Below are 17,098 nucleotides of genomic sequence, written 5' to 3'. Positions count from 1 at the left end.
GTCGACCCCTGTGTTGACTAAGGGCTGGAAGAAGTTTCAGAGTCCTCCGTCCCTTCTCTGAGTTACAGGGGGTCTTGGTGTAGCAGTGCATGTCCATATAACGGTTGTAAAGGGACACCAGAGCTCTTCGTAAAAAAACACACACAAAAAAACATCCAAATACCTCCATGCTGCTCGTATGTAATGTCCGTCTTGTGCTGAAGCCCCAAATTGCGTAATTGTCCCGAAAAAAAATAAATAAGTCTATATTTTAAGCTTGTTTGTAATCTCGCGTGATTTGCGCCGGCGTCAGTGCGGTTACTGCGAATCACGCGAGATTTGGACGGACCAGGAAGAGGAGCTTTGAGAAGCTTCCGCTACAAACAAGCTTAAAATATAGACTTATTTAATTTTTTTCGGGACAATTACGCAATTTGGGGCTTCAGCACAAGACGGACATTACATACGAGCAGCATGGAGGTATTTGGATGTTTTTTTGTGTGTGTTTTTTTGCGAAGAGCTCTGGTGTCCCTTTACAACCGTTATATGGACATGCACTGCTACGCTGAGACCCCCTGTAACTCAGAGAAGGGACGGAGGACTCTCAAACTTCTTCCAGCCCTTAGTCCACATGAGGGTGAGTAGATAATAAGCGAAATATCATTCTAGGGTGAACTATCCCTTTAAGTTTAAATGGTATGATTTAAAGTAACATTGTGGAGTTTTTCGGCCATAAAATAATGTTTCCAGACTCATTGCAATGGTAGAAAAATGGTTAATAGGATGAATGGTGCTGCCGCTGCAGCCTGAGTGGGGTCACGTCGGCTGAAACTGCACTATGTAACTTCCCTGCACGGGTACGAATCACCGCCCCCCCCCCCCCCTCTGCATGAAGGGAGAGACGTGGTGGGTAAAAGCCAAACTTACGGTTCCCCTCCGGTCGTCGTCGCCGTCGTCGCCGCCGTCGCCGCCGCAGGTTTCGTAAATGTTTCTGTAACACCTACTTCACAGCTCAGTAGGAAGGACTAGTGACACTGAAGCACTCGCTCTGAGCTTTAATGATGTTTCAGTGGGACTGGGCATCATCTACCATTTTCCTAATATCTACTTCTAAAACAGTTTTGTTTTTTAGTGACATGAAAACATCAATGAGGAACACAAATAGGTTCCTCATTTGAGAAAATTGGACATAATTAAACTGCTGTTTAAACTCAAGCAGTTATTAACTGATTCAAATCAATACTGTCTGATCAAAAAATAATGACTAAGCACTTGAAATTATTGACTTTCATGAGATCAGATTTTGATGAGATAAAATGGCATTGACTTTGATACTCAGTGTAGTGCCCTGATATTACAGGACAGAAGCTTATTTAGCTACTTGGCTACAACTAATGATTATTTTTTATTATTCAGTAAATATGATTAATGATTTGGTTGATAAAACTTCACAAACATGACAGAGTCCAAAAGCTTATTTTAAAGTGTCTTGTTTTGTCCAACTTTTTGGACCAACAGTCGAAAATAAAGATATTTAAAGAGGAACTAGGCAGGATTATTTACCTTAATTAAACAGCTTTGGAGTAATAGTGATGGTTTAATAAATGACTTGTAACTTGTTACGAGGGAGAATGGAGGCTCTCTTTGCAAAATCAGAACCACCGCCCCGGTGTCCCAGCTCTCGCCTCTGCGGCACCATGACACAAACGCGCCCTGAAACCTGTAATAATAAGACTGATAAGACTACACAAATATACACGTTGTAACACTGTATGCAATTTATTATGTTATATACCGCTCTATTGATTGCTTTCTAGACGGCCTTGTTGTAAACAAATGCACATCACCAGGAGGAGGATTAGCAAAACAGCAGAAAAGCGACTAGACTTGCATAGTTCCCTTTTAAGTTAAAGAGTAAAAAAATTCCACATTGGAGAATCTGACACCAGAGAAATCAGTCTGTTTTCTTAAAAAATAGCTCCCATAACCAACTTTTGACAAAAATGGTTCCCAATTAATCCTCTGTCCATTGGTTAATTGAATTGACTTCTCATTGTAGCCTAAAGGTCACAAAAAGTAAGAACACGAAATTGTAAAAATAACTAATTGATTGACATTTCCTTGATTCCACAGAGGTGAATTCACTATTGTTGGTCCAGTGAGACCCGGAGTGGCTTAATGGATCCTCCCTCAGTGTGGTTCTCTGTTATGCATGATAGTTCATGGAAATAATGTAAGCACATGTAACTTCTTCATATCTTGTTCAGGTTTTTGACTTTGAATGTGGATTGTCTTCTGCAAACAATGTTAGCTCTCCAGCCGCACTAGTGTGCTGCTAATTTATTTGTTACTCTTGAAATTTCTCATTTTGCAAACTCAATCAAATTGAACAATTAGGTCAATGTGTCATAGAAAAAAATTGTTTGACCTTTACTACATTACAATGGAAAGTCTCGTCTCTGCTGTATTGAGTCAGAAATCTAAGAGACAAATGTCTCTTAATATGGTCAAATGAAACCAAACTATTAGACATGGCTGATGCAACACATGAAAAGAGGCCAACCCTTAAAATATGGAGTTAACTGTAGTATTAAAACGCAATGAATGAAATATAAATGTTCTTGTAGTGTGAGGCAACAAAGCAAAAAACTAAATCCCCTCAGCAAAATGTTTCATGTACAACAGTGATCTTTTGTTTCCTGTGATCTTGTCTCATGTTGCGTCGCCTCCCCACCGCCCTGTTCTATAAATAAAGGCAAGAAGCCGCTTTAGAAAACAACAGTGAAACCGGCAGCAGACACATTGGTCACTCGTCTCTGAGGGCACTCGATCTTGGAACAGAACAAAGTAAATCTCCGTTGCTCTGGCAGCCTGAGAGAGAACTGACATCAGTCTTCTTCCGTGGTGTTGTTATTTCCCAGTTAGATAGCCTGTTCTCGTGGCCTCGCTCTGCAGAGCAGCTGGTTTCCATCCTGGTGTCAACACTGAGGTCAGAGGTCACAGAGAGAGAGAGAGACAGGAAGGAGTGTGCCGTCACATGGTTTTCTCAGCACAGGGAACCATGTGACCCCCTAAACCTGCCAAGCTCCATCCCCCACCCTCCAGACCCCAAAATAACATACAAGGCAGTGACTCAGCTGACAGTCATTAACCCTCCACTGCCCTATCTCTCTTCAGGTGTGTGTGTGTGTGTGTGTGTGTGTGTGTGTACTTATCAGCCCTCTCTCCCAATTGTAGAAGAAGCTGGCTTCTAATCATCTTTTAGCACGGAGAGAGTGTGAGTGAAAGGAGAGATCGTTTCATGTAGCGTGCCGTGTTGCTCCTGTGTTCACTACAACTGAAAGCAGCCACTAGAAAACTAAGAAGTTCACTTTCCACTGCATCCACCCATTCAGACTGAAAGCCAGAAAAACTGTGTCAGGCTGAATCGGTCATTTTCCCCTCACTATAAATCCCCATGTCACAGTTTCCTCTCCTTAATGTTTCTCTAGACAAAAAGTCAAGAGTTTCCTGGATAATGTAGCCATACTATTTATTTATGATCTGCCCATTAATTTGAATTATTTCTAGGCTCCACCAAACTTGGATTTTTGGAGCTGATACTCTTATTGGTGTGTGAAAATTCTGAAACTGATTAATCAGCCGTTATCCCTCCTGTTTACACAGACAATGATCACTCAAATACGGTTCAAATACTTGTGACAAATATGTTTTGGAGGCTCAACATTTTACTGTTAAACCATAAAAAACTTTTATTATTCAGAATGGGCTCCGTGCAGCACTGTAGTAAACTCTTGAAAAATGTCAATAAAGTAAATAAAAATAAATAGAATGAATAATTAAATGTGCTCTTTTCACAGCTCACTAAATGTCTGTCAACAGTGACTGTAACATGACTGACATGAGCATGTGCAGAGAGTTTTTATGTATCCCAGCGCGTGACCTTCTTCCATGTGTAGTTTTGTGAGCCTGTGTGTGATTATAGTGCCTGGATCTCGTGTCATATCAGTGAGTGACCGATCTGCGTGTTGTCGGATTTAAGAAACAATGTACTGAGCTTATTCAAGAGAACAGCACTGTGGGAAAGAAAGCTGTGCCTGAGTTTTTGTTATGCAGTTCTGGACTGCTCTCAGATTAACATACTTCAGCAGCACAGTGTTAAATATGCAAAGTCTGAAAATCATTAGTCTTAGTCGAGAGTTAAAAAAAAAACACTACTCTGTTTGCCAATAATGTATTGATAGTTAATCTTAAACTGATATTGACCGGGGTGTCCTGGTTTTCTGTGTGGACTTTCAGATCCAGACAAAACACCCAGCAGATCTGGTCTGGTCTGAGCTGCTCTTGTGTTGAAAGCCTTTTGTACCAGGACAAGTTTGCACAGTCAACACAGCTCACAGTCAGACCCTGTGCTAACATGCTAATGCAGATGCTAATCCAGGAATTCTGCTTTATCTCAGGAATTTCTTTCTTTTCTCCCAGCCTCTCTACTGAGAGCGCTGCCATTTCCCGTTGGGAGTGGATCCAGGTAACTGTAACACATACATACACACACACACACAGACACATATTTCTCAATCAGCTGGCTGTATGTCCTGACTCGTCTCCCCTGGTCTTACAAAATAACACTTTCTGTCATTGCGGAATCAGTGTTTAGCCCTTCTAAAGACAGGAAATACAAAACATGTTTGTCTTCATCTCTTTTACTGTAAGTTTCTCTCTCTTGTTTGAGTCTTTGTTTTTTAGGCAGGTTTGTTTGTGAATGTGAACTCTGACTTCAGTTAGAAAGAAAGAGATGTTCAGCTGTTGTTTATATGATTTTTTTCATTATCTTTTTTTTTAATATACACATCCTAATCTGAGATAAGAAGACTCTTTTCAACAACTTTAATCAAGAGGTAGGCATCCCACTTGAGGCAATGCACGTGCTGACTCATCTTTGTGATTCAGTTTTCATTGTGATCTCCTCAAAAGCTGTCAGTCATTTTAAACTTGTTGTTTAAGTGCGTCTGTAGAAAGTAGAATCACACCATAGTTTGATCGTGCTATGGTCCCATTTGACCTCTTTTTTTGTCTCTTTCTTGGATAAACTGAGCACGACAAATATATTTTAAAGGGATAGTTCAACATTTTGGCAAATTGGCCCATTGCCATAATCGCTATAGTCATAGCAGCAGGTTCATTACCTTTAATTGTAGGTGTAAGCTATTTTCAGTACGGCGGAGCGCAGCAGCTGGCTGCTCAGAGCTACGCTATGGAGGCTAACGGAATTTCTTGGTTTCCCTCATTAAACTCATCAAATACAAAATCCCAAAACTCCACAGCGCTTTTGTAGACAAGTTGTGACCTGCACAACCACCACGCTATGAGATAATGACGGAACGATACGAAACGGAGCCGTTTTCGAGGTAAATTCATACAAAACCGCTGATGCGCGTTGCGTTCAGGGACAGTTTTTCAGCAAGCAGTCTCCGTATTTACCCTGTATTTACCTCGAAAACGGCTCCGTTTCGTATCGTTCCGTCATTATCTCATAGCGTGGTGGTTGTGCAGGTCACAACTTGTCTACAAAAGCGCTGTGGAGTTTTGGGATGTTGAATTTGATGAGTTTAATGAGGGAAACCAAGAAATTCCGTTAGCCTCCATAGCGTAGCTCTGAGCAGCCAGCTGCTGCGCTCCGCCGTACTGAAAATAGCTTACACCTACAATTAAAGGTAATGAACCCACTGCTATGACTATAGCGATTATGGCAATGGGCCAATTTGCCAAAATGTTGAACTATCCCTTTAAAACAAAATCATTATCACAAATAATTCAGTGACTTTCCCTAACAGCTATTTTCAATCATAAAAAGCTTTAGGACAAGAAACTGAGCTAATTAATATGTTTTCTCTTTTTATTAATCCCAGACAATGAATTATAGGTTGGGAAAAAAACAGGAGGTTGCACAAAATTGTATATCTTTAGGCCTTGAACAGTTATTTAAAGGAAACTTCCATACTACAGGTTATAAATAGTACACAAAATACAGTAATTACTCGCCACCACTACGTTTATGTAATTTGAAGGTTTGAAAGGAGCTTTAGCACTGCTAGTTGCTAGAGTGAATAAACTGTTGTAACGATCGGTTACACAACACAGTAATGAAGAAACACACACATACAGGTCAGCTGATTTACACACACACACACACACACACACACACACACACACACAAACAGTGAGAGAGAGAGAGAGAGAGACATTGAAGCTGACAAGCCGGGAGTGGAGTGAGAGCTGAAACAGGAGAAGCTGAACTGAGGCCAGATCTGATTGGTATGCAGAGGCAGAGTCAAGCTGCACAGAGACATTCCTGCAGGAGTAGAGGGGAGGTGGGGTGGGGTGGGGGAGGAGGGGGGAGGAAGAGGGGGACTTCAGCCATCAGCAAAAAATCACAAGCCCTCCTCCTATTTTGTTCACTTTGTTTTTCAAGGTAGAAGAGCATGAGTGTTGTTGTAGCTGACGTCATCGCTTTAGAATAACATTTTTCAGTCATCACTCCCATTATTATAACAATGGAGAAAAGTTCTGTGTTGAACTTGAACCATTGCCACTGTTTGTGATTTCTAGTTTTCCCAAAGTGAAGAGAAGCTGTGGTCAGTTATTGGCCTGCAAAGTGGTTTTGGATAGTACATGATTTGTGTGTTATAAAAGGGAAAATCTGTCTCTATGATGCTGATACTGCCGTGTGTTTTTGTCCGACAGGTGTGAACACAGATCCCTTCTCCACCAAAAGGAAAGCGGCGTTGTGCACAGGCCTCAGGCTCCATGGAGATACGGCCAAGTGGAGAGACAACAGGACAGAGGAAAATGTGCAGATGACACAGTCTAACTATGCTGACCTAGCAGGATGATGAAGGGCTGATTGACTTCTCACCAACACAACGTCCTTCCTCCCGTCGTCGCCCAACCACCGTCCGTCCAGCCATGTTGTTGAGGAGGAAGCTGTGGGTTGTTTCGTTGATCGCCGCCATCTTCATCCTCATGTTTGCCAGTCAGACCATCCACAGGCGACATTTCCTGCCTCTGTCCTTATCCCTCCCCACCATCCAGGGCACGCCCACCGGCAGGGAGGCAGGTGAGGAGCTACAGTTGTCGGGGGTTTGATTTTTAACACTTGCATTAATGTTTATTACAGTAAATCACGCAGACACTGCAGAGCTTCTCATGCTATTATGCTCTTAGCTCATGTACAACACAGGTATCCACTCAGTGTGCCTCTAATGACTGTCAAGGCTCCTTCAGACTCCGAGCGGTGAAAAACAGTCTGACGGTAACTGCTTGCGGCTAATTAGCTACATCCATGCTTCACTGAGCATCGGTTAGTCAGTTCTCCCCCGTGTCCACTGACCCTCGACTATCACAGTGTTCTCCTCACTGGTTCAACAAACTCATCAGACACCTACAACTTATACAGACACTGCTGCTCCTTTTCTTACTAAAACTAAGGGAAGATAACATTTTACCACAGTTTAACTTATTGCTTATAAGTCACTAAATGGTCTGTGCTAGTTTTTGTTTTTTTTACTTCCAAAATCAGACCATTCTTGACTCACTGATCTAAACGAAGTCATGCATGCATCTTTTATTTTGTCATGCCTGGACTAAAGCAAAGTACTTTATCCTGCTTCATCTGGCTGGTACTCCAGCCTTGAGTAGTTCTTGTGCTAGGATGGCTTGGCAGATGTCCCATCATGCAGTGTTTATTTGTGTGGTTCCAGTGGCTGAACTCACAGCACGTCCTGTTGACCTCACCCCTGACCCCCTTGAGACACCCGCTCCTATCATGACTGAGACAGAGGTGGACGAGGAGGAGGAGGAGGTGGACGAGGAGGATGAGGAGGAGGAGGGCGGGGAGGAGGAGGATGAGGACGACGAAGAGGAGGAGCCTGTAGCTGTGTTCCAGAATGACCAGAGGTAGCCTAACATACAGGAGGTCATGGATTCCTGCTTCCCATGATTCCCTTCTCTTAAGTCTCTTTAACCCCGCATGTGTCATCCTCTTTCAGGTCTTGTGGTTGTTTTAAGTCCTGTATTTCAGATGTGAGGTCGTCGGGCTGGTTCAGCGAGCGCTACGACCCCAAACAGCAGCCCATCCTCCGAGACACCAACAACAACTTTGACCCTGACTCACTTAGATGGTGGCTGGTAAGGACAAAACAAAGGAGCAGTGCATTTTCTAATAATGTTGCTTATTCTGTTATTATTTAAGTGGACAGAAGTTAAAAATGCCTTCAGGATAAAAGTGATTATTTGTACCAGTGTTTTGGTCCAAACTTTACATTATTGTAACTGTATGCACTTAAATTAAATCAGGATTTATTTATTTTTTATTTAACAGATAGTCATGATATCATGAATAGCATTACTTTCATAATTTACTGGTGACATAGTTTGGAGTTAAAGTTTATGTATGTAAGATAATTGAGTATTGGCATGAATATTGAGTAGACCCGGTTTATAGAGGCAGTCGATATGTAAAGTTTGGTTGGTGAGAAAGAGTGACTTCAGTTAGTTCAAAAAATATATTGGCAATGAACTCCATATTCGGGACACTTGGTAGACTAAACTAAATTGAGATTGGGACTTATGGGAATAAGGAGGTAAGATGACAAGAGCTACATGTGGTATAAGTATGAAATCGCTAGTTGTATATGAAAAAAGGAGAACTATACACAAATAAAACAATCTAAGATATCACTTGATAAACGCTGAAGACACCTACAGTAATTGTAGAAATAAAGGGTGTGAAGAATGTCTTTGCTGAGTACAACTCATTATTCTCCCTGCTCTTTTCTGAAGACAGCATATGGGGTTAAAGGGATAGTTCAACATTTTGGCAAATTGGCCCATTGCCATAATCCCTATAGTTTTAGGAGTAGGTTCGTTACCTTTATTTGTCGGTGCAAGCTATTTTTAGAACGGCGGAGCACAGCAGCGAGCTGCTCCGCGCTACGCTACGGAGGCTCATGGGATTTCTTGGTTTCCCTCATCAAACTCATCAAATACACAATCCAACAACTCCAAAACACTCTCGTGGACAAGTTCTGACCTGCACATTCACCACACTATGAGATAATAATGGAACGTTACCAAATAGAGTTGTTTTCAAGGTAAATTAATGCAAAACCGCTGATGTGCGTTCCTATCGAGGGCAGTTTTTCGGCAAGCAGTCTCTGCATTTGCCTCTAAAACAACTCTGTCTTGTAACATTCTGTATTATCTCATAGCGTGGTGAATGTGCAGGTCACAACTTTCATATAAGACTATGACTACTAAAAGGAATCTTGTGGGCCCAAGTCAAACAAACTTCTGAGAAAAAAAATATCAAAGTTGTTGGCAATTACTTGTGGATCAGTGACAACCTTAAATTCACTAACTGCTTGTCGTTTTTTAAGATACAATAGATACAAGAGTCATATTACGTAGATAATGCAACATTGTAGTAATGTTTTTAGCTCCTCTGATGAGCTCCTTAGCTTAATTTGTTTCTGCCTTTTTTTAAATTGTGCAAACTTAAATGGAGTCTGACTGGATAGATAGATATTTTGTACAATCTATGATTAGTGTTAAGGGACTTCATAATACTTGAAGTAATGAGTAATACGTTTCAGTAAATTGTCAGGACCTTTAGATGAAGATCTGTGCTTTCATCAAAAACTAAAATGTAAGATGTCTTAGATTTGTCTTTGTGGAAACTGTCAGCAGTCTGGACGAGGAGACCTGCGTCTGAGTTGTTTCTCTGCATTTATAGATTAAGTTCTGCAGCAGAAGCCATTAGTAGATTAAAAGGAGGGGGTGGTAATGCTGCTAACATCAGTCTGCTCTACTGTATGCAGTATACTGTGTGTGTGTGTGTGTGTGTGTGTGTGTGTGTGTGTGTGTGTGTGTGTGTGTGTGTGTGTGTGTGTGTGTGTGTGTGTGTGTGTGTGTGTGTGTGTGTGTGTGTGTGTGTGTGTGTGTGTGTGTGTGTGTGTGTGTGTGTGTGTGTGTGTGTGTGTGTGAATGCACGTGTGTGTGTGTGTGTGTGAATGCACGTGTGTGTGTGTGTGTGAATGCACGTGTGTGTGTGTGTGTGAATGCACGTGTGTGTGTGCACGAGCGAGCCTGAGCAGCTGCATGCTGTAGCTTGATACTTTTTCTTAATTTCTAAACAGAGCATGTAGTCCAAAACATGTCCATCACACTTTCCCAGAACTAAAAGTGACATCTACACCTTGGTCATACATTTTAGGATACCTAAAAATAAAAAAGATAAGTTTTTAAAATATGCCAAACACAAACAAAAATGTTAGTAAATGCTTTTGGAGCCATAAATGGATCCAGTGTATGTATCTTACTTGTACAAAAATCTCAATAATGCTACAATAAAAAATAATGTGAGACTACTTGTCTGCAGGGTCTTCAGCGGTCTGGAAATGACCAGACTCTAGAGGAAGTGATGTCAAAGATGTTCCAGGTCATTTCTCCACCCACTGTGGATTTGAGGCCCCTCCCATCACTTTGCCGTAGCTGTGCAGTGGTTGGCAACTCTGGCAACCTGCGACAGTCTGCACATGGCGACCTGATCGACTCCCACATCTCCGTGATCCGGTACAAATGCACACACATACAGTAAACAAATGGATGTCTGAGGCTCTTCTCCTGAACCTCTTCACCATATTTTCCTCCTCTTCCACAGGATGAACAAGGCAGTGACTCGAGGGTTTGAGAAAGATGTTGGGAATCGGACAACACATCACTTCTTGTACCCGGAGAGTGCAGTAGATGTTGCACCAGGAGTCAGCCTCGTCCTGCTGCCGTTCAAAGTGAGAGATCTGGAGTGGCTGACCAGCGCTTTGTCCACTGGCCAGATCAAAATGTATGAATACAACATTGAAATCTACTCAAAATCCAACACATGAGCAAAAAACTACTAAAATTCAAGGCAAAACGCAATATAAAAATATGTAGGGTAAATATAATCATAGAGGTCTGAAAATTACAGGACATGTCTGTTCTGATGATACAAGTCAGTAAAACTCAAGCATATGGGAGCCTCTTTTCGTATTTAATAGAGGGGGAACAATATCTGACTGCAATAATCTCTGCTATCAGGATGTGCCCCCCCCTGCTGTACAGGGTAAATATGATCATAGAAGGCTGATAATTATATTGAATGGGAAAAATATTGTATGTTCTGATAAATACTTGAATTATATCTTGACTTTTTCTTTATGTTTGTGTTCAGGACCTACATGAGGGTTAAAGACAGAGTAATGGCTGATAAAGACAAGGTGAAGTAAATGCTCCATCCTGCTCTCTCTACTTGACATCTGCTATTATCTTCTGATTTTACGCCAGAGGTTATGTTTTCTGACCATCCATCCTTATGTCCCATTTTCATGAATGTAAAGCCTTGTATATAAACATTTATTTAGATTTTGGAGGTCAGGGTTGTTTTGAGATTTTTAATTGTTTAAATGGTTGTCTCTCACTTGCATTGAGTTTGAAATTTGATTCCTGTTCCAGACCACACAGTTGTATTTGTTAGTCTAGCTGATTCCAGATGATTAATTGTCACACTGATGCAGGTGCTTATCAAATAATACAAAGAAACTGAACTGAGAGCCAGTGAACACGAACATATCAAAACATCTGACCCGTGTGTGTGTGTGTGTTTGTAGGTTCTGGTAGTGAACCCAGCGTTCTTTAAATATGTTCACGAGCGTTGGACTGAGCATCACGGTCGCTACCCCTCCACCGGCATGCTGGCCATCATCTTTGCTCTGCACACCTGTGACCAGGTAGTTGGGAGGAGCCACACTCAATATAACATTTAGTCAACTTCACTTTAAAAATAAAAAAAACTCAAACTTGTTGCATTTTCCTTAATAATGCAGCCAGGAGCAGAAACTCCTCCAAAGTTCCTTTGGCACATTCACAAGCACTCAAACATTTGCAAGACCAATTTCACATTCTTTCTTAACAGGTCCTAGACCCAGGAATGTTCTGCTCACATAAAAGACGTAGAAAACACAATTAAATCAAAACAGTGTAATGAAATAGAACAACAATAAAAGCTTCAAAAACATTACAAATGAAAAAGAAAAACTTAACAATAATGAAATATTTGAAAAATGTTGAAATAAAGGTGTTCAGATCAGATAAATTATGAACATCTTGTAGTATATAATAGTAAAAGTCTTTTAATCTCAAATGCATCATCACATAATCAGAATAACACTGACAGAAAGATGAAGACAGTAAGATATTAAAAATCTCATACATCACTGACAAATGTGCTAATGCAGAATGTTTACCGACCCCAAAGCACATCATGGCCTCACTTCCTGTCTGTTCCCAGGTGTCAGTGTTTGGTTACGGTGCAGACCGGCAGGGGAACTGGCATCATTACTGGGAGGAGAATCGCTATGCAGGAGCTTTCAGGAAGACTGGCGTCCACAGCGCCGACTTTGAGACACAGGTCATTCACCAACTCGCCAAGGAGGGCAAAATCACTCTGTACCTGTGACATCACACCTGGACTGCAAACCCACAGATTTACCTGCTCACAGATCAATCGAATGACAGACAGACTTGCTTACAGGCTGACTTTGAAGCTCATGTACAGACCTGCTGACTAATGGACTGACTTCCTGTGGACTTGAATGCTGACCTGAAGACCAGACAGAGGCCTACAGACTGATGCACTGACTTTAGACACCCAGGTATGCTGGAATGAGGCTGCTGCTGGGCCAAGGCATTTTCTTTTTCAGAAGTTTCAGAAGCTATTGGTGGTGGGAGGAGCTAAGCCTAGCATCTCCAGCTGGTTGGAGGTGCTCGTTGGGATCATATCTCCTCCATGTGCAAACTCTGCAAACTGCTGGTTTGAATGAGTTCCCTCTCAGCTTGACTAAATAGACAGTTTTTTGGGGACTTTCCACTGTTACGTACAGAAAGCCGTCCTGCCATCTACGACTGCGTGGATTACCACACAAGTTCTGCTCTGAGCGGGAAACAACCACAGACTTTTTTTTATATCTTTTTTCATTGGATTTTATAGACATTATACAGGGATAACCTCTCTTTTTTTTATCGAAGCACTTTGCTCTGAAGAAGAAATGGCACCAAGAGGCCATGTTGTTACTCCTCTGTCATGTTACAAGCCTTTTTTTGATATAATTTTATAATCCATCCATTTATTCTTTTAATTAAACCGTCCTGACAGAGTGGAACTGGAAACAGTTTTTATGTTTTATGTTATATCGAGAAGTAAAGTAAACCGACACCACTTCCTGTCGCTACCGTGCATGGGAACAATGAATGGGAGGAGCCTGTGTGAGGTTCTCAGCCTGTGGTTATAAGGATTTGGCAGTCTGCAGGTTTTCAGCTTAAGATCATTGATTGTCCAAAACAGCACATTTTGTTGTTTGTTTAAAGTTTTATCAGTCTTAAATAACGTAACATTTCATGATAGTTTCATTTTTTTAATGATGGTTTTCTGCCTGCAGTAGATAATGAAGCTCAACTGGTAAAGCCAAATAATAACACTAATTGTGAAAGGTATGATCTTTTTCAGTGAGTAAAGCTGCACACCGCTGAACCTCATGAACACAGCTCCTAACTCCTCTGAGTCACAGCTCGGATGATGGGAATGACGAAGACAAGAAGACTGTGCACAGCTTTTAACAAAGATTTATTAAATAAACCTTAACAAGAACAAAGTCAAACAATCAGTAACTTAATGAGTGAGAGCTGTGCATGGATGCAGTGCAATGTACTTAAAAAAAAAAAAAAAGAACAAAAAAAAAAAAAATCCAGTCCAACCAAAAATAACCAACCATATGAATGAGAAAAGACTGACCAGTCCAGCAGGTAGCAGAGGAGTCAGTCAGCTGACTGCTGGACTTCCTGTTAAAGGGAGATAACAGCGTGCTGTCTCACACCTGTACTGTGAATGTACAATAACTGTTGCATATGATCAATCACAGTTGTCTAAATGTTTGTAGCTTTGTTTTGCACTATGAGGAGTTTCAGGATGTATTCACACAGTTTGTTTTTATTCTGAACCCGATTATGGTTGTCCGTCTAACAGCTCTGGTATACTTTCATTAAACTGTACATTTGTGCTCGTGTTATCTCTACCCCACAAATCCTGTGTGAAAATGTCCTGAGACTGATGCTTAGTAGAGATCTCAGTCTGTTTCAAACAAATTCATTGGTACAACATACGGTCTGGCTTCAGAGTACTTTTATGACCATTTTTAACCTCCACAAATGTGGCAGGGTAAAACGCAGATAGTCATATTCTCCCCGTGGCTGCATCACAGAACCCTATTTTACAAACATTTCTTTTGTGTGATGCTTCCGTCTCAATACGAAGAAAAACAGTGCTTTTATTGTAGCAATCATGTGAAAAAGAGCTTGAGAGAGCAGTTTAAAACCTGCTTGTTGGATGCTGTTGTCAAAAAGGGAGATTTCAGAAACATGTCAGAAGATCCAACAAGCACCGTGTTTGAAGCCGACTGAGGTCTTATAAATAATCATGAATGCTGAATCATCATCTGGAGGCTGCCACTCTGTCGTTAGCTTGGCTGCAGTGTGGAGCGTAGTTTGACTTCAAGCCTGTTTGTCTGGAACAAGTCACGTAGTCTCCTAAAGCCGACTGCTGAGTCATCACGAGCTGTGCTTTTCATTTGAAACATCTGCTACATTGTTTTACAAGTTTAAATTCAAAGCTGAGATTTAACACTTTGTTGGCTTCTCAAAAAAAACGTCCGGCTTGTAAACCCGGAAATTAACCCAGTTTACAAGTTGGCAAGGAGTTCCTGAACGTGCCATAAACCTGAGTTCAGTGACTAAATGACAGAGCAGCAGTACTCCAGCTTCCTGTGCTGGACTTTAACATCTGGATGCAAGCAGGCTAAGTTGCTGTAAACAAATTTTCTTCCTCACATCCACACTTTAAAAAATAAGTTTGTTGTGAGTATAAATCCAAAGTTGTGCTTAAGAGTTTCCCTGCAGTCTGGAAATGTGGAGATGATTTCCATTAGTGACCCAGGAAAGTGCAGACTAACTCAAATCAACCAATCAGCTGCTTGTATTTCCATTGTAGTCGGTTGTATGCTGTCTGTAAATTTTCAACGGAGTGACGTCCACTGACCAAACAAGATGTATGTATGATGTATGTTCAGTTACCATAGCTTTAAGACAGCGCATTACGCTAAAACTGTGACTCTGTTTGATAGAAAAAATGTTGGTTTCACTTCAACAACCTACTGATCATCTGTTCATTCATTCATTGATTCATTCATTCATAGGTGCCAGACAGACAGAAGCACTGTGATATTTCAGAAACAGAAATTAAACACCCACCACTGTCACTTTGAATGAAATAAAAAATTTAAAAAATGAAACAGAATTAAATTAAGTTTTTTTTCCTAATAAGGAATTCCTAATCTGTGGAGGTAAAAGTTGAAATGGTCAAACCCAGGCAGGAAAGGTTCATTCTTACAGCCACCATGACAAAACAATCTGCTCAGTTTTCAGATATTTTTCAAACTAGAATTTTTTTTGCCATTACTACATTTTACCTTTTTTTTCTTATTAACACAAATGAATGTATCTATTTGGATCAAGGTTTTATGATGAAGTAATAATATAAATTCTTTTGTTGTAACACTGTGTTTTAAAATGTTTCTCGTTGAAAGGTTATGTACATATAGGATATGTAGTGCTAAGGAAACAACATTATAGAGTCTGAGCAAAACTAGAGCGTAGTTTTAAATACCCTGGATACACCAGCAAGATGGCAGCACATGCAACCAAAGGGACACATACAAGTAAATATTTTTTCTATTAATGAGGATTTTGTAACAGTCAATCTTGTGTCCATATATTACGATCCTGTTCTTAATAGAAACGTTTTGTTGTTGTTGTTGTTGTTGTTTTTGGGGTATGAATGAGAAATGGGATTGGGCCAAAATCTCATTGGCGGACACCAGATTTTTTCTTTGCTTAAAAATCAACCATAATGAACAAAGGTTTTTGTTATTCAACTATCTATTCTATATGGCTGTTACTTCAATAGCATGATAGGAAAAAAAATATTTAACAAGAAACCAAGTCATGTAGTTTTTGTGATGGTGGCAGTAAAACACAGTGGTACTCACGGAGGCGTTGTGATATCTTCGGACATTGAAGGCAGCTGGAAGCACCAGATGTGTCTCGTTTCAGGCTTCACCTCGTCTCAAGTCCAAGTTTACAACTGACAGTGTGTCAATAAAGTTGCACCCTGTTCCAGAGACTGATTTTTACCTGAATTCAGAGCAGACATCTGTTTTTTTGGTTGTTTTTGTCATGCATCTGATCTGGGGCCTCATTTATCAAAGAGGGTGTAAAACTGCTACTAAATTTTTGCGTAAGGCGAAAAGACGAAAATGGCGTACACCCAAAATATTTACACCTTTTTCAGATCAATCAAACTGTGCGTACGCACAACTCTCCGCAATAAATCACACCGGACCCAAGAATGGTGCACACGTGAACACACCTCTTACTCCGCCCCCGGAACGCCTATATACAACTATATATGGTCAGCACGTTAGTGTTGTGTAGTTCGCGAGTGATTCGTTCGAAGGAACGAATTATTTAGGTGAACGTACTGACTAGAATCACTTCCTGACCTGATTCGTTCCTTTCTCAGTTCAGTAGTTGAGCTCAGCAGTGAGCGTGCAGGCTGACAGTGGAACTGCTGTGTGCTCTGTGAATCACTGAATGACCTGCGAATCTGGTGGCGGAGACTCTCATTGCGAGGGAACGGTGCATGTTCAGTGATGCGTTCACTGACAGTCGGGGCTGAGGGCTCCAGTTCACTCACTGCGCGCGTCGTTCACTGTACTGGGGACTGAGCTCCAGTTCATTCTCTGTGCGCGTCGTTCACTGCATGTAGGGGGCTGAGGCCGCCCATTCACTCCGTGTCATTCGCGAACGTACTGACATGGTGATTCACATTCGCGCTGCCACTCACTCACGAACCTACTGCGCACACAGAGAACTGCTGCTGAGGACGTGATTCAGGTTTGCGCTGCCACTCAGT

At 41.2% G+C, this 17,098-nt stretch overlaps 1 protein-coding gene across 2 annotated transcripts in view; it reads left to right on the top strand.

The window, feature by feature from the left end:
- Positions 1–15,274, top strand: part of st3gal8 (ST3 beta-galactoside alpha-2,3-sialyltransferase 8) — a 33,845-nt gene extending 18,571 nt beyond the window's left edge. Inside the window, exons 2-10 of one of the 2 annotated variants that reach the window (XM_085776964.1) lie at positions 4,462–4,507; positions 6,724–7,096; positions 7,740–7,935; positions 8,028–8,166; positions 10,418–10,611; positions 10,700–10,879; positions 11,249–11,294; positions 11,685–11,804; positions 12,365–15,274. In XM_085776964.1, the coding sequence (XP_085633090.1) occupies positions 6,946–7,096; positions 7,740–7,935; positions 8,028–8,166; positions 10,418–10,611; positions 10,700–10,879; positions 11,249–11,294; positions 11,685–11,804; positions 12,365–12,532 (1,194 nt within the window). In that variant the 5' untranslated portion in view covers positions 4,462–4,507; positions 6,724–6,945 and the 3' untranslated portion in view covers positions 12,533–15,274. The remainder of the gene's footprint in view (positions 1–4,461; positions 4,508–6,723; positions 7,097–7,739; positions 7,936–8,027; positions 8,167–10,417; positions 10,612–10,699; positions 10,880–11,248; positions 11,295–11,684; positions 11,805–12,364) is intronic. The other variant, XM_085776963.1, reaches the window with a different exon arrangement.
- Positions 15,275–17,098: the final 1,824 nt, after the last annotated feature.

Source organism: Trachurus japonicus, chromosome 5 (assembly GCF_045865225.1).
Source record: "Trachurus japonicus isolate A0001 chromosome 5, Traja_1.0".
In the NCBI taxonomy this organism is placed as follows: Eukaryota; Metazoa; Chordata; class Actinopteri; order Carangiformes; family Carangidae; genus Trachurus; species Trachurus japonicus.
Note: the sequence above shows the minus strand (reverse complement) of the source record. Positions and strands in the feature narration are given on the sequence as shown.